We start from the raw sequence: 20,227 nt of genomic DNA on the forward strand, positions 1-20,227 counted from the left end.
TAGGTAAAAATGGCATGAAAGATGCGGTAGATTCCGCCGCGAATCAGGGGCGCGGCCTTGTAGGTGCACGGAGATTGGCAGCGTGGAGCGCGGGAACGGTGGAAAGGCCCCGGAGGATTTGTCACGGTAGATCCAGGCGCGCAGACGCCGGAGGCGACTAGTTACACGCTGCGGTGCGCCTCAGAGGGACGAATTCCAAATACCAAGAACCACTAAGCACGGGCATCTACATAGGCCTCAGAAGATCAACCAGTCCATTCGGGGCTCGCCCCACGATGAGGTTTGGTGGCTTCAGCCCCCTCCTAGATGAGCGGAGCGGAGCTGGGACTAGGATCTTTGACAAATACCTGCGGAGAGCCGGGGGAGATCACCCTCTTTCTGGTGTCTCACTTCCGTCGAACGAGCCACGACAAAGTAGGCTGGCTTGTCCGCGATGGCGCTCGAATGGATGCGGGATCAGTCTGATTCTGGTCTAGGTACACTGATCTTTCTGGTGTCCCACTTGCTCGTTCGGCCGAGGCTGCATGCGACGATCTCTGAGACCCAAGCGACTCGACTGGACAACGAAAGCCGCTCTCAGTGGCTCGCAGACACCGCCAGTTCCTCTTATCGTCCTCGCGTCCGTCACGGAGGTAGGGCAAGTGGCGATGCGGCCGGTAACCAAACTATGCAGGACGTAGGTAGGTCGATCAGAAGCAAATCACAGGCGAGAGAAACTACGCCGAACTCGAATCGAGTAGAGTAAAACGGAAGACACATGCTCGTTTTCGTGCTACAGGCTCCATTCTGGATGTAAGCTAATAGCAGCGTGAGACATGGCATATGGGGACATGGACGATGGACAAGGGACGGTGCATGCTTACCCCGCCAAGGGGGCGGCAACGGGGACCCCTTGCTGGAGCTGTCGACCCCGCCGTCGAGAGGAGAGAGCTCTACCGCCCTAGACGACGGCCGAAACAAGAAGAAAACGGAGGGAAATAACTGCGTTCCTACAGGATCCGTACGTACGTGAGCTCTTCTTCCACGCGGTTGGCCGTAAAGGGGGTGGAAGGCTGGCTGCATCCAAGCGCCATCCTATCTATTCCGCACCCAAGAGGTGATACTAGGAGAGGCAGAGTAAGATAATGCGAGACTATCTACTTAGGAATAACGGGGTGTGTGAGGGAGGGGGTGGAGGCATAAGCCGACTTCCTACCTCCCTCGATTCCGATCTGCTAGGCTATGTCATAGGAGCATCACACGGATACCTCCCATCGATACCATGGCCTCCCTAGCCGTCCTTGATCGCCCCGTCCTGGAGATACCTCTGTCTAGGTATATATAAGAGGCACCCCTCTCACCCAGCTCGACGAGTCCATGATTTTCCTCCCATCGTAGACAACCGCCGCCGGCTTGAGAAGCGTAACGCAGCCGAGCCGAATTGTACGCCATCAGAAGAGAAATACCAGCAAAGATCGAGAAGAAAAACAAGAACAAGACCGGCCATACGCAATCGCAGCCACAATGGGTCTCTCAGGTCATTGCCTCTGCGGCGCTGTCAAATACACCGTCGACGCCGACCCGCTCGTCGTGGGCTACGACCACTGCGACGATTGCCAACGCCAGTCGGGCTCTACTTACTGTGAGTCCCTAACCTAACGCCTAGATACACTTACTCGTCAACGTCATCGCCCATCCACTTTTTCATGCCATGAACCCGTTCTATCCAATCCGTCCCATCCGAGGCCAGACATGGCCTCGCCACTCACCCCGTCTACGAGGCGTCCACTTTCTAACAGGCGAATCAACCGTAGCGCTCGTCGTCGTCGTCCCCAAGGATAAGCTGACGATCACGGGTACGACCAAGAGCTACGCGAAGGCGGGGTCGTCGGGCCAGCCGGTCCATCGCATCTTCTGCCCCGAGTGTGGGTCCCCGATCGCGCACGACCCGGAGGCGGCGCCGCCGATCATCGCCCTCAAGGGCGGGACCCTCAGCGAGGCGGACAAGAAGGCGCTGAAGCCTGTGAGTGTTCTCTTTTTTTTTTTCTCTCCCTATCTCTCGCGCACCTCGCCCTGGGGAAAAGGATGGAAAGAGTGGATTTTTTTAATTCTAAAACTGTCCCGTCGAGAACGAGCGACCGGGCTGACGAAGGACGCACACGCAGGACACCGAGATCTGGACTGTCAGCAAGCTGCCCTTCTGCTCCGAGCACCTCGCCAAGCCCTTCCAGCACATGCCCGAGTAGAGGCACGCATAGATATTTTGACACCACGTCGCCGTGGACGGCAGAGATACGGCGATTGCGGGGGATGGAGGACATCCAAACTTAAATAGCCATCTTAAGAGGCAATACTAAATCGGTACAATTCTGAGTACAGTCGCCGCTAGGTTAAGTCGACATGTTGCGTAACCGCATGCGAACGCGAGCGTCTCTCACACGTAGACACGCTCTCCCCAACCTCCGCCCTTTTCCCTCACGCTCGGGAAACGTACCTAGGTAAAAATGTCAGGGTACGTCGGCTTCCTCGGCGCAGACAGGTGTAGGCGTAGGCGTGCAGGTATAATGTGTCTGGGCATCGGCTACCACGCCGGGCCCCGTAGAAACGCGCAACCTCGCCGGCGGGCACGTAGATAGGCACACCTACACACCGACACAACCTACCTATTATTGGCCCATGAGGGGGATCCCGGCATAAGTAGTAGGGGGTCCTAAGGCGATGTCGCCGCGGGCTCCCCGGCCCCTACCTTTCACCTGACACTGACTGACACCTGCATCTGCCCATCCAGAACGAACCCGGCCCGGCCCGGCCCGACGCCGGGAAGAGAAGAGGAGCGATGGGGGGACGTCGAAATAAACATCGGCGCGCCGCACGTGGCCGCGGTGCATCAGACAGGGGTAGGCGTGAAGGGGTAAAGGGGAGGCGGCTCGCGGCTCGATGGGTGCGCGCGGCTGCTCGACGACTCAGAGAAGAGGAGTAGGTAAATAAGACGAGAGGGAGAGGAGGGGAGGGAGGGAGGGAGAGGGGTGGCCGACGGGGCAGAGAGTAGGGGGGTGTGATTGGCGCTGGGCTGGGCTGGCCGTCAAGGTTGTCGTCCCACCGGGGTGAGGTGGCCGCCGGGGTTGTTGACGACATGGGGCGGAGGTGAGGACGGGTGGAACGGGGGAGCGTAGTAAGCGTGCGGGTAGATGGATACGGACGTCGGTGAACGCTTATACACTGTGGCATATTGCACTTATATACTTACGCTTCTGCATTTACCTATCACATATTACCCAACACACACACACACACACACACACACACACACATTCTTATATACCTATCTGGGTATACCTATCTTCCTATGCCTACATCCATATACCCGCCCGCCCACAAGACCACACAAATAATCACCCGTCATCGCTCCGGTAGAAGACCCACACACTTAGTGCCGAAATTCTCCCGGAGGACGACGAAGGGGTTACCTATATACCTAGCTAAATAGACAACGGTATCAGCAGGTAATGGCCGAGACCTGTTAGAAACCTCAGCGGTACTCATAGTATCCGTCGTCGGGCACGCTAGAACCGCGAGCTTTCTCGCCGTGACCCCCCCCCCCCCCCCCCTTATCTACCTACCTACCTATTGGGGGGCCAGGGCGGTTTCCGCGGTATGGTGTAGTCGGCCCACAGCCATTACCGCCTCTTCTTTTTTTCCCCCTGGTTTCCATGACGAGACAGTTAGGGGCTCGAGGCGCGCGTAAAATGCGTATATAGCCTTTTGCCGTTTCGCTTACATGCCTGTATCTCCGAGACCAGCGATAGTGGGCTAGAGAAAGAGAGAGAATTCGCTCTAGGAGATGCGAGACCTACGCCTAGGTAGGAAGTGAGGACTCGCTCTCCCTGCTGCTCTCAGGTGATCCATTCCGAGGCTCTAGCATCCACGCCCTTAGGGAGCGGCGATGGCGCGGGGACCGCATCGAGATACCGTATATGAGGACGGCAGCGGCAGCGGCAACGCGGCCTGTTAGGCGCAGAGGTTGCGAGATACAGCTCGAGACGGGCGTTTCTACGGAATCTATCTATTTTTAGTCGTTTCATAGTCTAACTAGAATCTAGCATATGTAAGTACGGACGCGTTGCTATATCCGACATCTTGTTTCTTCGTATTCAGCCGGGGTTGCCATGAAACCTAGGTTTATTGCTCGAACTGTCCGGAGTCCGAACCATAGATGAGTGCTGTCATCCCATACTCAGGAGAAGTCAACCCTGCCCTTGTTGAATGCTAGTTGGAAGAAGCCAGAACATTCCACACAGAAGGCACTCTGTTAACTCGTAGAAATGGGATATGCGAGGAGGGAAACCAGCGAGGATCTCGCTGCGTTATATACCATGTATTAAATCGTCGGGACCCGGGAACTCGTATCATACACGTAGCTACTTTATTGAAACCCGTTACCACGCGTCCTGGAGCAACACATGTCGAGGGGCCACGAACACCCTCCATGGTTAGTATATTGATTATACTTCGGCCCATTGACTCTTATAATAACTCAAGCGAGCCTCCCTGATTTCACCCCATTGTGGCAGTGCCACGGCCGGCGGCAATAATATATATGTATACCTTGGGTAAGGGGCTACGTCGTCTCCAGAGTTGTCTGGTGCTTATGTGCTAAGAAAAGAAAGACATCGGCCGCCGGACCCCCGGAGGCCGCCCCTGATTTAACTTTCCGTCGCGGACAGGAGACGGAAGAGCCATACACGTTGGCGAAGCACCCCTTATACTTCCGGCACCCCGCGTATTCCACATGGCCTCACATCCTGGCATAGTCCTCCAGAGTGTCCGTCGTCCCCGCAACCTATAGATATCCCTCTTTGGAACCCCTTCGAATGTTTTGGCTACGGGCAACTACACAGTATGGGTGCCCGGTCAACGCAGAAAGTTTCCCGCACAGTCCGGCTGATACGCGTCCTCTCTCGGTGTGCCTCCTCTCGCCGACACGCACGCGCGCGGCTGGCACCTCTCTCCGCCTTGCGGCAGAATCCCAGAATCATATAAGTAGATAGATCTCCTCCCGAATTCCTCCCCAACACAACGATGTATGTCTCTTCCAACACCACCACACACCAACCCCTTCCAGCAGCATCACCACTGTTTTCTCAGCATCACTCTCCATCCCCTTTTGGCATCGCTGCCCGTTCCTCTTCAGCATCGTCGCCCATCCCTTTCAATGTCACTATCACTGCCGGGGCCCTTCGTCTCTTAGGTCTGAGCCGATGACTCCCACTCGGTTCCCTAATTCTCTTCCCCCGCCTCTCTCCTTCTCTCGGGGACGACTCCTAGGGGTCCAGTTATGATCCTGATCCTCTTCTCCTCTCCCTTCCTGCTACCGTCCGTAAGGTGTCAACTCATCTCGACTCAGACTGCTGAGGTTTCCTTACCTCTCTCTCTACTCATCACCTTCTCTTCTTCTCACGCCCGGACCGGCGACGCAGTTAAGGTTGCTGATTGTGCCTCAGGTATGAGCAGACAACTTCTACTTAGTTATAATGCCAATTCTCCCCTCCCTCTTCCCTTCTCCCTGTCCTCCTCTTTCTGTCCCTCCCTCTCCATCCCCCCTCTCCTTTCCTCTGTCCGAAGGCCCAAATTGACAACTCTTACACTGTTATGATCCCAATTCTTTTCTCTGCCTTATCTCGGGCATAAGTTGGTAACCTATCTCGACTCATACCCCTGAGATCTCGATCTCTCTCTCCTTGCCTTTCTCCCCCCCCTCTCTCCCATACGCATATGGAAACAATTCCTACTTGACTCCATATTCTCAACTCTTCTCCCTTCTCTCGGCTCGTTGATCTAGGCGAACCCCCCTGCCTCCCCCTTTTTTCTCTTCGTGAAAGTAACCCCCTGCTCACATCCTCGATTCCTCATATGCTTCATATATCAGCACGCCTGACCGCGGGTGGTGAACAGAGTTGCACCTCTAACACCATGGCAACCCTTTCGCGATTGTTTACGTTTACTCTTTTCCATAGCAACGCCTCAGGAACAGGTTTCGTACTTGTTTCTCTCGCTCCTTTTCTGGTGTTTCTCTCTCCTCTTTCCATCTCACAACCTGATATCTGAAAAATCCCCTACCTCTTTTCTCTTCCCCCTCCACTTCAACACACACACACTCATACACATCCGCGGACAGAGAGGTCTGAAAAAGTATCAATCTCTGCTCATTGGCTCGCACGTCGATGTCTCCTGATATATTAACATATTGAATAAGACCTTCGTCCCTTTGCCGCGTTCTCATCCTCCTTAACTAGTCACCCCTCCCACCTTCTTCCCTCGACCGACAACTCCCCTTTGCTCTCCTTGCCGACCGACAACTCCCCCATCCCCTTACCGACCGACAATTCTCCCTTTACCGACAACTCCCTCCCCCTTCTCGATCGACCGACAAACCCCTACTTCTTAACCGACCGACCGACAACTCTCCTCTCATCTCCTTACTGACCGACAGCCCCCTTCTCCTCTCGGCCGGCCGACAACCCCTTATTGACCGACAAATCCTCCCTCATGCTCCCGACCGACCAACAACTCTCTCCCCCTCTTCTTACCGACCGACAACTCTCCCCTCCTATACTCGACCGACAACCCCCTCCTGCTCCTGCTCCTCTGACCGAACCCCCCCCCCCTCCTCCCGACCGACCTCCTACTTCCTGCTCCTCCGACCGACCGACACTCCCCTTTTCCTTCTCTTAACTGACCGATAACTCCCCCCTCCCCTCTTACCAACCAACAACTCCTCTTCCTTCTCTCAATCAACCAACAACTCCTTATACCAACCGACAACCCCCCCCCTCCTGTTCTCGACCGACCGACAACCTTCTCTTCTCTTATTACCGACCGACATCCCCCCCCCCCTTATCTTACCGATCAACAACTCCCATCCCCCCTTATCGACCGACAACTCCCCTTCTTTCGACCGACCAACAAACCCCCTTCTCCTCCTCCCGGCCGACCGACAACTCTCTCCCCCTTCTCAATCGACTGACAACCCCCTCTTCCTCTTCTTACAGACCGACAACTCCTCTTTCCTTCTCTCGACCGACAACTCCCTTCTCCTCCGACCGACAAACCTCCCATCTCTCATCCGATCGAAACCATACAATCCTATACCATACCATACCAATACAATACAATACAATACAATACAAAGGATAGGGGTGTGGCGCGCCGCTCTGGGCATAGCCGCGCGCCAAGGGACTCTGCCCGACCGCAGCAGCCTCGTGTCGCCGTCCCCGGAAGCGGACGGACACCCTGACTCGGCCCGAGGCGGCGCCCGGCCCTCCGGGCGGGGCCGTGCGATGACGGCAGACGGGTCCCTCAACTCGGCGTGGCCTCCTCTGCTCCGTCCGCGTCCGCGTCCTCGTCCCGCCGCTCCGCACGTAAACGCTTGCCCCTCGTGAGGGGGTGCAGCAACGTATGTACGCGAGCGGGCGGGCGGGCGAGCCAGAGCGAGAGAGAGAGAGAGAGGGCGCACCGAGGCTACTTTCTACGCTCCGAGCGAGGCGCGCCGGGTTTAAACCCGCAGGGCAACGCGCCCGCACTGGAGGGCCGTGTGGGCGTGTGGGGGACCAGCCATAGCTGGGCTCTCCGCCCCCCCGCGCGCTGACCCAGACGTGCTCCTGCGGCCCGGCGAACGCGGCAGAGGATCAGCGACGCCCGGGTCTTTCGCTGGTTTTGGCTGTCCTGGATTTGGCGACTTGGCTGACTGCTCTTTTTTTTTCTTTCTCGTTCTCTTTTTCTTTTCTTTTTCAAACGCCTTTTTCTCTCTTTTCCAATATGCGCTCTTTTTCTTTTCCTTTTCTCGTCGTCTTTCTTTTTTTTTCCAACGAAAAAGAAAAGAAGAGAAAAACGAAAACGAAACAAGAGCAAAATAACGCGAAAAGATGAACCAATTTTTTATACTCAAGGCTTGCGGGGGGCCCGTTGTCCTCTGGTATTACACTGCCTCCAGAGGACACAAATCTTCGCGCTCTTTTCTTTTCTTTTTTTCATCGCGATCTGCAATGCTGTTTGGGGACGCGAAGAAGAAAGAGAAGAGACGAAAGAAGGGAAGGGCAGGGGGACTTGCGAGTTGGCAATTGGGCTGCGATGGTATAGACCTGTTTACGTTGCGAGTCGTGAGAGCCGCTATTACGTGGTAGACCGAGCGAACGGAATAGGGTGCGTAGGCTACTGCTAGCGACTCGTCTGTTTCGTCCTCGCTCTCATGATGGGTACAGCGTCTGCCGGCATGCAGCGGAGAGGAGAGGAAGACTACATGTCAATGCTCAGCAATGCGATGCAGCACGACTTTCCGTAGTTCCTAAGACTTGGGGCCGTGAGATGTATTTCAAATATACGTTTGATTACTGTTGTTTCTCCGTTTACACAATGGTCGCGTTACGTAATGGCACCTGGGCGGGTTGAGAAGGCAGCAATTGAATACTAATCATGGCCGCCGAGGACGGTTCTTCTGGTTCGTCGCATGCGGTCCAGATCGCTAGACTGGCCGTGGTTGTGGCCACGGCAATTCGATGCTGATTCTAAGGGATATCTCTTGGAGAGGGTTGGTTATCTGTATGTACGTCTATGAGTGCGTACAAATGTGGTGTGTGTGCGCGGGCAGGATGTGCCGTCTTTCGGATCGCGGTATAGAAATGAGTTGGCACGCGACTAATATGGATCACGGCATCTATCTGTGAATACGGGATCCCCATTCGGAGTGGGCATTTTTACCGCGACGCGGAGGGTGGTCGCATGTAACTAGACGCGGCCTGGACGAATACTTGCGTATGCACAGGTAAGCCATCCCGGTTCCGGATTTGCTGATCGCAACGTTGTAGTGCCAATGAGTGCACGGCAGCCCGCGATGACGAGTAGGAGGAGGCGAGGAGACGGGAGGGGTTGGCCCGGCGGGGTTGCGCGGACTTGCCTAGAGAGGCACTGGCGCCATCATGGGATTCCCTCCGATGGCGCCGATAGGATTTCCAAGGCTCGTCCAGGCCGCCCGCCTCCTCGCACTCTTAACTGTCGAAAAGGAGAAAAAAAAAAGCCGTGCTAAGGAATCCGGCCCGGCCTGCCTTTTCTCTCTCTCTCAACCTCCTCCGTCTTCCTCTCTCTCTCTCTCTCACCCCCTCTCTCGCCATCCTCTCTTCTCTCGTCCCTCTTCCCGCACCCTCGCTGTCCCTTTTTAACCCTCCGCAGATCATTCTTGGAGCGGTCTCGTAGCATTGACACAGATCTGTTGTTATCTGGCCCTAATTGGAGGCCGATCAGTAAAAATGGATCCCGTAGGAGTGGCTATCATCGGCGGCGGCATCTTTGTCAAGGAGCAGCACATAGTGAGTGTCTCTAGGGTCCCCTCCCAGCCAGTCGCAGTATACCGAACGGACGGCACCGAGTCAAATAAGATTCGAGATGTCGCTGCTAGCTCGCTGGGCAGATCCAGACCCTTGGGACCGATTTTCGCTAGCTAACCCGTGGCCAGCCCGCTGCTCTGGCTTCCCCTCTGCTCACCCTCAAGGCGATATGGTCTCGATCCTTGAGCACGGCGGGAGATGCCGCCAAGACTATCCCTGGCGATGCTGCATCTTCTGTGGACCTGTACTCCTCGGACTCTGGGCAGGGCAAGTCTTATGAAGATGTCCTCAAACGCCAGGATATTGTCGGCGTGATCATCGCGCTGCCGATCGTGGACCAGCCTGCCTACATCGAGAAAGCCTTAGCGGCCGGAAAACACGTCTTGGCTGAGAAGCCAGTTGCTAAGGATGTTGCTACTGCCATCCAGCTCATCGAGTACTACAAAAAGGTCTCAGCCGGTACTAAGGCATCTTTTGCCGTCGCCGAGAACTTCCGCTTCAATCCGGGCTGGGCTTACGCTGCTGAAGAAATCAAGAAGCTCGGAAGGGTGACCGGCTTCATCGTGAGGCTGAACTGGATGATGCAGACAAGCAACAAGTACTACAAAACGCCGTGGCGCACAAAGCCCGAGTATCAGGGCGGATTCCTCCTCGACGGAGGCGTACACTTCACAGCGGCCCTGAGGAGACTCCTAGGTAGCGAGAATGCCGTCGAGAGCCTCATAGCCCAGACTTCTCTAGTATCGGACCACCTACCTCCGGCGGATTCGATCAACGCGGTGCTGAAGACGAAGTCTGGCGCGGTCGGGTCGTATATCATGGCTGTAGGAACGACGTTCCAGGCCTTCGAGTTCCAGGTTGCGTGTGAGCAGGGTGTCGTCAAGACTGAAGGATCCAAAGTGGTCGTGGTTCGGGGGATAGGTCAAGACGCCGTGGCTGAGGAGAAAGTATTTGAAAAGACTAGCGGTGTCGAGGAGGAAGTCCAGGCCTGGGCCGAATCCATACTGTCGGGCGTACCAAACCCCAACCAGACGCCCGAGCTAGCGCTGGGGGATCTGGAGCTGCTGGAGAAGATGCTGACCAGTGGGGACCAGGACGGGGCGCGCCAGAAGCTACAGTATCAGCACCTCGTGTAGTCGTCGTCGCTATAATTTGCTAGGACTGAGCTTCACGAGCAGCTTTTCTAGCCCCTGTCGCAATTGATCACCCATCCCGTTCGCGTTCGGCCTCTGCGTTGCGCGGTCCACGAAGACGTGGACGAACTCACCGACAGCCTTGACCTGGTCGACGCCTCTCTCAAACAACGCAACCTCGTAGACCACGCTCGACGTGCCGAGCCTGTTGACTCTTAGACATAGGTCGGCGACTTTGGGGTAGGATATGGATGAGAAGTAATCGCAATGGGTGTGAGCTATGAGAGGATGCTGCGCCGAAGTGGGCGGGTGAAGTCCACAGTGGTCAATCAGATACGAATTGATGACCGAGTCAAAGCTGGCGGCGCGCGTGTCATGTCAGGCGACGACCTTCACAATATGGGGCAGGATGACAAAGAGGAGGGGCAGGGAGGAGAAGGTACTCAGATCTACGCACAGGAAATTGTAAACCGAGTTGTTCATGTGGTCATACATGTCGTTATCGCTCCTAGGAGGGCATGAGATACTGCGGACAACGAATGACGCGCTTGAGCGGCAGGAGAGCGCACCATCGTGTCCGATATTCCAGCGTGAAAGGATAGTCCTGCCGGCTTCGGCCCTTCAGTAATTCCTTAGTTTGAGTCATGTCTCGAGCCAATTGGGCTATATGTGTGTTGGGACAGGCTCGCTCAATGCTTTCGGGGTGTATTTCTGGAGTCGTAGGCCATCAATGCGAATAAAAGGTGGCCGGCAGTGGTCGGGGTTGGTTGGTTGGTGATGGTAAAGAGGTGTTGAGCGACGGAACGATGGATGCCTGCAGGCAGTAGGTATGGAGGAAGGAAAGGTTAGGTACATAGTGATTACATAACCGAAGCCCCAGGGCTCGGAGCAAAGGGGTTTATCCGGATCCACGGTTCCATCGGGTCTACGCAGTCTAACCGGGGGTGGGAATCGTAGTTACTGCCGAAGCTCACCGCCATAATTTCCAGTCACCTACTCCATCATTCAACGACTCCTAGGGAACGATAACCTACTCTCACCCCCTCTATCGGCGCCCATCTCCTAGGCCTTGACCACAAAAATCGCGCCCTAGATTGGAATCGATACCAAGACCCCCGTTGTCATGGCGGAAGCACACGTGTCTGCTGCTGCAGACCGGGAGCTTCTCAAGGAAAATGGCTCCCGGCCCCTTGACGATTGGCCGTCACCCTACTACCTCGAGAACGGGCTACGGCGAGTGGCCCCCTACCACTTCACGTACAATACCTGGTGCAAGGAGCGGTGGAGGGGTAGGAGGCTGATAGACGTGTTTGAGAGTGAATTTCGAGATCGGCCGCTAGCGTACTACAAGAATGCTATGGAGACGGGTAAGATATGCGTCAACGGGAAACCCGCTGGCCCGGACCACATCCTCAGGAACGGGGAGTTGGTCTCGCATACGATACATCGGCACGAGCCGCCCGTCGCGGCCGACCCAATACAGATATTACACGAAGATGAAGACATTTACGTGATAAACAAACCCTCTGGCATACCGGTCCATCCGGCAGGGAGGTATAATTTTAACTCGGTTATCGAAATTATGAAGGCCCAGAGGAGCCCCGACTGGATAGCGTACACTTGCAATAGGCTCGATAGACTAACCAGCGGCATCATGTTTGTCGCGAAAACCCCCAAGGCGGCAGACCGGCTCAGCATTCAGATCAAGCAGAGGAGTGTGCGGAAAGAGTACATCGCTCGTGTTATTGGCAACTTTCCCGACGGAGAAGTGGTGTGTAATCAACCCTTACTCCAGATATCCCCCAAACTCGGCCTGAACCGAGTACGCGCGAACGGGAAGACGGCGCGGACGGTATTCAAGAAGCTTGCCTATTATCCCCCGTGCGAGTCCCGCCAGAAACAGGACGAGAAGACCCCTCTGGCGCTCGGCGAGGCCCCCGAGGAAAAGGTCAGGTCGTGGGCGCGCAAGGAGGGTTACTCTATTGTGAGGTGCCTACCCGTCACCGGCCGAACGCATCAGATACGAGTCCACCTCCAGCACCTAGGGCATCCCATCCAGAACGATCCCATCTACGCTAACCAAAGGGTATGGGGCATCAATCTCGGCTACAACGATCCTGATGCCCTCGAGAACACGGATGAGGACATCATCACGCGCCTTAATCGTATGGGCAAAGAAGAGGTCGCCGACGCGGTGGCCTACCACGATGAGATGGTAGACGAATATTATAAGCGGAAGGCAGAGAAGATGTCTGGAGAGCTATGCGACGTCTGCGATACGCCTCTATACACGGATCCCGGACTGCAGGAACTCACTCTCTGGCTACACAGCCTGCGATACGAGGACGCGGGAGGTGATTGGTGCTATACTAGCCCTCTTCCCGGCTGGGCCCTTCCTCCATCTGGTATGTTAGGACCAACGGAAGTCGGTGGTATGGAGGAGCTAGTGTCAGCGGTAAAAGATGTCAATCCTAAGATTTCGTGATACTGCGAACCTCGATATAGCCTTCATCAACCGGCTAGTCTTAACTAGTTTAGAGGATTGGGGGGGGGGGAGGCGAAAGAGAGGGAGATAACAAGACCTTTCTTCTAACCTAGGTCATCCACTGCTACAGAGTAGCTGTCGATTTCCTATTCCTCCCACCCTAAATACGATATTGCTTACCCGGGTGCCGCAGCATCAATCGAGGCATAGCTTGCGACCTAGTATCGCATCGCTCACGATGCCTTATTCCAACAACTACACTATAACTAGCCAAACCAGCCAGCTCCAGAAAGACACTTAGTTCTCACAACTAACGTGTTTGGCGACCAAGTCATGTCGACCAAACCAGAGTTTGATGGTGGTTTATAATTCCAAGTCCTTTGACATCATTCTTAGTAGCATTGGCTCCTTGGGGCAAGCAGAGACCTCCAGTGGATCTCTCCGATCTTCGAGAGACAGTATAGTGATGTATAGTAACGTACCAGCCTTCTGTACGCCTCGATTACGCATACCAAACTCAGAAACCGATGACAAAAAATAGTTCAGAGTTCAAAGAAACTTGGAAGATTCACCTGGATGGCGAACCCCAAAACCATTAGCTACGGTATCGAGGCATATCGGTCGCTTTCTCACATCCTCGAGATCGGAGCCCGCTCTACTACCCCGAAGCTATGTCTTCATAGCCTTATCCACTTGGAGATCCCGTTAGACGGGACATCGGACTCAACCCCGCCGTAATTGTTACAGACGTAATCGAGATACTTGTGGGGAGTCGGTTAAGTGAGGGATGGTGGTGATCTTGGCTACTGTCATCCGGCGCCTCCTCAGATCCCCACCAAAAAACACACTGATCGGTAGCTTGTGATCACGGTGCCAGTAGATGACCCAAGGATATGGGACTTCTCCAGCACGGATGTAGTGCGGAGGAGAGAGAGAGAGAGAGAGAGAGAGAGAGAGAGAGAGAGAGAGAGAGAGGCGAGGGCCTTAGCGGCATTTCCGGGTTTTACTGCCTAGGTCATTCCTTCTCAGACTTCTTGCTCTCTAATTCTACCTCGAAACCCACATCAGCCACGCAGCCTACGCGTCCTACGTCGTCGCGACGGAGAATTCGCACAATAGGGATTTTCCGAAGCCGTCGTATCCTATCTCATCCAGGGCTCCCCGGCATGCTATCACGCGCACTATCAGCTCACCCTTGAGGAGAGTGGTGTGGAGTTAGGCTCCCTGGCGAACCCTCCATAGGCCCGGTATTTGCAGGTGTGCCTCCAGTGGCGTAGTCTCGAGTCTATTCGGCACCCTGACCTTGCTCGCAAGACCGTTTCTCTGTAATGTGACATACGGCGAGAGACAGGTTCTGCATCTATGACATTTACGGGTTGTGGTTATGTTACTAGGAATGCCTGGGCTTGGGCGGCGGTACATTACGTTCGGACTCGTCGATAGGATGGCCACATCCTAGACAGGGTGGTGGGCATATACCCCAGAGGGTAGCCGGAACATTCCAGACCATCCCCCAGCAACGATATTAGCAAATAGGTACTCGACATGTCTATCCGTGTACATCCGGTAACTCTCCGGGTTATCGAGAAACGTGCTAGCTACTCATTAGGTACCGGGATTTCGAGTCCATCCTATACTACTGTCTCCGTCGTAACTTTGTTGTGGAAGAGATCAGGGGGGTTCCCTGGGAATGGAGACCCCCTCACGGAACCACCCTCTCGCAGCTCTAGCCGCCTGCCTGTACTCGCTGCAGTCTAAGTGACTAACTATTATGCCCCGTTTGCACTCGGTAACTCTCTGATATGCCGGCCATCCTATCAGCTATATATTACCTTACTTTCCCTCCTTCATAGCCAGTAGTGTTTGGACTCTTATTACAGCAATACGAAGTCAATTTTAGCACATGTCAAGCTGGTATTCCACTGCCTTGTGTTTCGGGTCTACGATAGAAGCACCTTCAGTCGAACCAGTACCGAGTCTAGCAATGTCACACGCAGCTAAGTCCGTCGAAGACACGGGGAAGACGACGAAGCGTAAAGGTTAGCTCTTGCCCCCCCCTCATTCTATCTCGCTCGGACTGGACGGGGTCGACTGACTTTCTTTCGGCGTAGGCACCAGGAGCGTGTCTACTCTTACTCCGGCACAGCTCGCTCGGAAGCGCGCCAACGATCGTGAGGCTCAGAGGGCGATCCGAGCGCGGACGAAAGAGCACATCGAGAGCCTGGAGAGGGAAATCGAAAAACTCCGCGGCCAGCAGAACCGGGACCACACCATCCAGACCTTGATCCAGCGTAACAAAGCTCTCGAAGACGAACTTCGCCGCACAAGGGAGGGTATGGGGTTCCGCAACGCCGACACGAGCGACGCCTACCAACCTCGTGAGTCATCTCTCTCCCAGCTCCATTTCCCCGTCCGTGTCCAGTAGCTAATATCGCTCTGCTAGTATATCACGGCTCAAGCCCTCCGCGTCCGGCCCCCTTCAGCCAATCCGCCTCCAATTATCCGGTGATGCAGACGGGCCTGAATTCCTACGGCAGCATACCGGATGGCACGGAGGCCTGGTCATCGGCGGTGCCGTGTTCTATCCCGTCGACGGCCTCAAGTCCCGCTTCCTCGGGTGCTACGGATGACTTCGGAAACAACTACATCGCCACCAGTGGGTCGTCCGCCGTTTTTGAAAAGTCCAGAATCCCACCGATGACGCATTCTCCAACGATGTCGTGTGTCAGCGGCGAGGCAGGATTCGACGACGTGAAGTCAGGTATGTCTCACCTCACACCTCGCCCCCTTCCCTCGAAATCATAGCTGATCTCTGACCGGTCGCCTCTAGATTTTGGATGTCCGCCCATCGACATTCTCCCTATAAACCCAACCGGCTACCATTACCAGCCTTGGAACATGTACAACCTATCCTACCACCCGCCCTCGACGGCGCTAGAGCACGGCCAGATATCTCAGATGGAGAGGTGTCAATTTTAACCAGTCACGGCGCCTCATCGGATTGGTACTCTTTTGACGGGGTACGGCAAGAGTGCGCATAGGAGTAATATCGAGCAGCTCTCTCCCAGGCTATCTACGGTCACGACGCTAAAGAATTTCCACGCGGAAACTTCCCCCCTCCCCTACCCTTTTCGGGAGGGGCGGATCTCGCCGGAATATCTATTAGGGAGAACCAAGCTAAGTCGCTTCGCCGACGAACATGGGAGATGCCAATGAGGACGTCATGGCGTAACACGGCTGTCGGCAAAGCATGCGCTCACAATTATACACACATCGAAAAGCCCTATGAGGGAGGGGCTTTTCGAGGACTCTTCTCCAGATCGTCCTACGATTGTTGGGGGAGTTTTTGGTCTACAAAAGAGGCCGGACCCTACCGGGCTACACACAGCCACACAGCCACACACAGATACTTGCGGCGTTTTAGGTGTTGCAACATTTCCACGAAGGGAGTTTGATACCACACGTGGAGGAGGCCGGATAGGACGGGTCACGGAGTTAAAACGGTTCGGTTCCCAAAAATAGGGCAGACTGGACTATCGCCTAGGTATATCTGTGACTGAGCACGGAAGATACGGCAACCGGCGTTCTCGGTCGTGTGTATACATGCTGCATAAAGTATCTACATACGCATACTATACGGATATATACATACAAGTAAATCCTCATGAGCAAGACGTTCCCATGTGGTCATAACAGGAGGGAGTTGTTGGTAGTCCGCCTCAGTCTAAGCGTGTTTAGTTAGTAAGCGGTCACATGTGTTTCTATACCTACATGCATATTAATACCATGCATACATGCATATTAATACCATGCATACATGCATACTGCTATTTTTGCTACTCCGTCGCCTCCTCATCGATACTAGTGTTGTCGGCCTCGGGAAGTTCCCTCCCCCGATTCCTATTTTTCACGAGGCTCTTTTCTTGTTTCATCATGACATGCTGCGGAAAAGTATATTATGGACAGGAAGCCAACTCGGGTTTCTGGTCTCTTAGCTCTCGGCGTTCCAGCGCCGGCGAACGCGATGGAAACTAGAGGGACAGGCCAGAATTGCACTGATGACAGAACAGTCGACATGACAGTAGGGATACTGTCTCTTGGCTGAGATTGTTGCAAGCGCTTTGCGGGTTGGCGTGGCGAGAAACCGTCTCTCCTCTCTCCTCTCTCTCCTCGGCCCCCCCTCCCCGTGCAAGTCGGCGGCTCCACCGCGGCGAACTCGTCTAAGCGAGCGGCGACCAAACTACAGAACTACGGCAAGGGCATAATAGAGGCACAACTGCGGAGGTACCGGACAATAGCATCGCATACAAGATGAGGATTCGTGTAATTCTTTCCCCTTAGGTGCATATTTATCAGATCGGGTTAGACTTCGGTCGAATCGCAGAAGTGCATACACAAAAGGCTTCGCCTCGGTTTGGCGTGTTACGCAAGCCGCACACACATGAACGTTAGCCATCCGACTTAGGGCCGTGGTCGGTTCAGGAACAACACATCAGACCGCCGGATGTCATCGGAGCCCGGCCATAAGGGAGCGGGGAGCGGGGGGTTCCCCAGCAGATTCTCTGAGAGGACGCGACGCCCAGAGTGCAGCGCGTACCTGAGCCTGACCACCGGCGGCGTCCGAGTGCAGTAGGACTCCCTTCCTCCGGGTAGCATAGTCGGGGCGCACAATAATTGACCCAAGGCGGACTTCGCCTGCACGGAATACCCGCCAGGCATGATCGTAAGATGGGAAAATGGCCATATCTATCCACCCGACAGGGACGGCCAATCAGACCCCGCCGATGTGGGCTACCGCTGATAGCAAGACGGGAGCAATCTGTATCGACAGGTGACGTGCTCTCTGGGCCTATCGAGACTGAGATTTACCGTGTACCTATAGATTCGCGGCCAGCTAGGAGCGACCGACGGCTCGTTAGAGGCAGAGAAGTAGAGAGAGAGAGAGAGAGAGAGAGAGAGAGAGAGAGTGTGTGTGTGTGTGTGTGTGTGTGTGTGAAAGAGAGACAAGAGAGGGCTTGGCTGTAAAAGAACATGACCCTAAGCCGCCGAACCACCCCGCTAGACAGCCGCTAGGCTGGTGAGGCTACCCCCGTTGAGGTCAGACGTGAGGTGTCCTACGGATGCCCCGTTGGAGACGACGCAATAGACCCGGTAAAGCCGCGATACGTAACCCTCGCCCCGAGGGGAGGACCTGCTGCCGTGAGGTACTCGTCTCGTAGCCGGGATGCGGCAGCAGTGCGCCCTGTGCTGAGCTAGCCGTAGCAGGGCAGCAGAGCCACATAGGCCTGCCTACCCGTCCCAACCAGACCAGCCAACCGGCCGACCCCCCCCCCCCCCCCCTTCCCTTCGGCCAGCCGGCTAGCCGGTAATATGAGCGCTGGCGTAGGCGCGTTATGTGCGGAGGGTCGTCGACGACGGCTTGACCTCGCCACCCCTTGGCTGACGCATATGGCGACGTTTTCCCGATATAGCTCCGAAGTGGCTCATCACATCACACGACGCCCTCTCCAGGCGTTACGGCTGGCTACCGCCTACGTGCGCAAGTCGAGAGCCGCAGAGGACCGGCCGCTTCTGCTGCTCCTGTTTCTGTTACCCGGTCGACCTAGCATCGCTGTGAGAGATGGGAGACTCTCTTCTCTCTCAGCCGCCCTTACCCAACTACCTACAAACTCACTTACCCCCTTCTCCCGGCCGCGTCTCCTGCGAAGACAACTGAAACGTTGCACTTGGTAGTAGCAACACCGGGCTCCGCGCACGATTAGCCTACGGTGTAGGTACTTTCTGCGACCCAGGTCCGGCCAGCGGCGGCCGTGGCGAACTAGACAGCCAGACGGACGGATGTCTAACTCGCTCCTCTCCCTGGCGCGCGGCAGATGCCCACCGCAAGCGAGCACCTCGAAGACTGGGGTCATGAGATCACCTCGTGCCAGCGTGAGGGAGGGGGAGGGGAAAAGAGGAAGGGACAGAGAAGGGGTCACCGGCGACGCGCAACCCGGAGGCAATAGGCGAGTTTCTAGTCGCCGGGTATTAGACATGGAAATTCGTTGCGAAGTCGGGAGTAGGTTAGGGGCTTTTGTAAGTTGTTGGTAAGGCACCTAAGGGAGAGACAGGATCCCTGCCTATAGGGACGGCGTCGCAACCTGGCGTATTACCTAGTAACGTAACCGAGCAGAGAGGCGAGCATAGAAGTACCTACCTAGGCAGCTTAAGTATCTACGCCAACGTAGCCAACGCCGCCGCCCAAGATCTGCCTGTAACAGCCCGTTACCCGATGTCTATTATTGAGAAAACCTACCGTAGGGGGTAGGTATGTGCCGCTAGGTATAGTTTCGCTCTGGTTACATGTTACCTACTCGCCCGCACGTATTACCCGCTACCTAGTATTACCTACATACCTACCCCTACCTTGCGTACGGTAGGCATTATAGAAGTAGGTTACCTACCCAGGTACCTCTTACCTACGTCTCTAGGTAGGCTCCTAGGTAGGTACCTATACACCCACCTATAGCAGGTGTTTAGGTACCTAACCTACTTGCCTACATCCGCGCTTGGCGCAACTCGGCGCATCGGTAGAGGGCAAAGGTGCCTAAGGCAGCCTAGGGTTAGGTACTTTGCTTAGCGCTGTCGATCCGGGAAGATCGTAGGCGAGCGAGAGCTTAAAAGGACCTGGCTACCCAACGTGGGTATGGCCTGCCGGCCCTTAGGTACTTAGGCCCCACCGCGTCGGCGGTTCGCGGTACTGCACTCACTTAGGGGGTTACCGGGCCCTGGTTCCGCCCGGCCGCCCGCCCAGCCACCGATGGACAGGCAGCAAAGTGCCCTAAGAGAGGTACCTCCTCTTCTTAGATGTCCAGGTACCTTGGTAGCTTTTCCTGTATGCATGCAGACCGGAAATCCAGATTCTCCCATCCTCCCCCTCTCCTCAGCCAAGCTGTTTCCCCTCCCCCGCCGTCTTCCCCGTCGACATGAATCCTCCGCACCCACACGCTGGACTGCTCAGGTATGTCGACGAGAGATAGAGGGACGAGAGACGGAGATATCCTTAACGCTGCAAGGAGATCGAAACCTGTCCGGCAGCTTGACCGACTTCTCCATGTTCGTAGCGCATGCCTCTCCCTCGAATACGACCTACTAATCCTACCTACTAATCGTATTTACCAATCACCATCCCAACACACTACTCCCACCTCCCCAAGCTCTGGGACCGAACACTTTCGCTTCCCCTCCTTGCCCTATTCTCACCTAGCCTACAT

The 20,227-nt window shown here is 55.4% G+C and overlaps 4 protein-coding genes across 4 annotated transcripts; all 4 read left to right on the top strand.

The window, feature by feature from the left end:
- Positions 1-1,287: 1,287 nt before the first annotated feature.
- GGS23DRAFT_269070 (DUF636 domain protein) lies at positions 1,288-2,511 on the top strand. Its single transcript, XM_051512427.1, has 3 exons — positions 1,288-1,621; positions 1,794-2,002; positions 2,145-2,511. The coding sequence occupies exons 1-3, from the start codon at positions 1,504-1,506 to the stop codon at positions 2,223-2,225; spliced, it is 408 nt and encodes a 135-aa protein (XP_051368471.1). The 5' UTR covers positions 1,288-1,503; the 3' UTR covers positions 2,226-2,511.
- A 6,551-nt stretch (positions 2,512-9,062) lies between these two features.
- Positions 9,063-10,624, top strand: GGS23DRAFT_269172 (NAD(P)-binding protein). Its single transcript, XM_051512428.1, has 2 exons — positions 9,063-9,338; positions 9,485-10,624. The coding sequence occupies exons 1-2, from the start codon at positions 9,279-9,281 to the stop codon at positions 10,490-10,492; spliced, it is 1,068 nt and encodes a 355-aa protein (XP_051368472.1). The 5' UTR covers positions 9,063-9,278; the 3' UTR covers positions 10,493-10,624.
- Positions 10,625-11,612: 988 nt separating this feature from the next.
- GGS23DRAFT_607350 (pseudouridine synthase) lies at positions 11,613-12,974 on the top strand (the record flags this gene model as incomplete). The annotated part of the gene is made up of 2 exons (XM_051520038.1): positions 11,613-11,627; positions 11,661-12,974. 2 exons carry the CDS (start codon positions 11,613-11,615, stop codon positions 12,972-12,974), a joined length of 1,329 nt encoding a protein of 442 aa, XP_051368473.1.
- A 1,909-nt stretch (positions 12,975-14,883) lies between these two features.
- Positions 14,884-15,953, top strand: GGS23DRAFT_614800 (uncharacterized protein; the record flags this gene model as incomplete). The annotated part of the gene is made up of 4 exons (XM_051520678.1): positions 14,884-15,013; positions 15,086-15,352; positions 15,418-15,735; positions 15,805-15,953. Exons 1-4 carry the CDS (start codon positions 14,959-14,961, stop codon positions 15,951-15,953), a joined length of 789 nt encoding a protein of 262 aa, XP_051368474.1. The 5' UTR covers positions 14,884-14,958.
- Positions 15,954-20,227: the final 4,274 nt, after the last annotated feature.

Source organism: Durotheca rogersii (assembly GCF_024521655.1).
Source record: "Durotheca rogersii strain YMJ 92031201 chromosome Unknown GGS23scaffold_29, whole genome shotgun sequence".
In the NCBI taxonomy this organism is placed as follows: domain Eukaryota; kingdom Fungi; phylum Ascomycota; class Sordariomycetes; order Xylariales; family Xylariaceae; genus Durotheca; species Durotheca rogersii.

Bases quoted from the DNA above. Each gene is read 5' to 3' on its own strand.
- GGS23DRAFT_269070 (XM_051512427.1), top strand. From the start codon at position 1,504: ATGGGTCTCTCAGGTCATTGCCTCTGCGGCGCTGTCAAATACACCGTC. The intron at 1,622-1,793 runs GTGAGTCCCTAA...AATCAACCGTAG, and splicing joins CCAGTCGGGCTCTACTTACT to CGCTCGTCGTCGTCGTCCCC. The intron at 2,003-2,144 runs GTGAGTGTTCTC...ACGCACACGCAG, and splicing joins ACAAGAAGGCGCTGAAGCCT to GACACCGAGATCTGGACTGT.
- GGS23DRAFT_269172 (XM_051512428.1), top strand. From the start codon at position 9,279: ATGGATCCCGTAGGAGTGGCTATCATCGGCGGCGGCATCTTTGTCAAG. The intron at 9,339-9,484 runs GTGAGTGTCTCT...ACCCGTGGCCAG, and splicing joins TTGTCAAGGAGCAGCACATA to CCCGCTGCTCTGGCTTCCCC.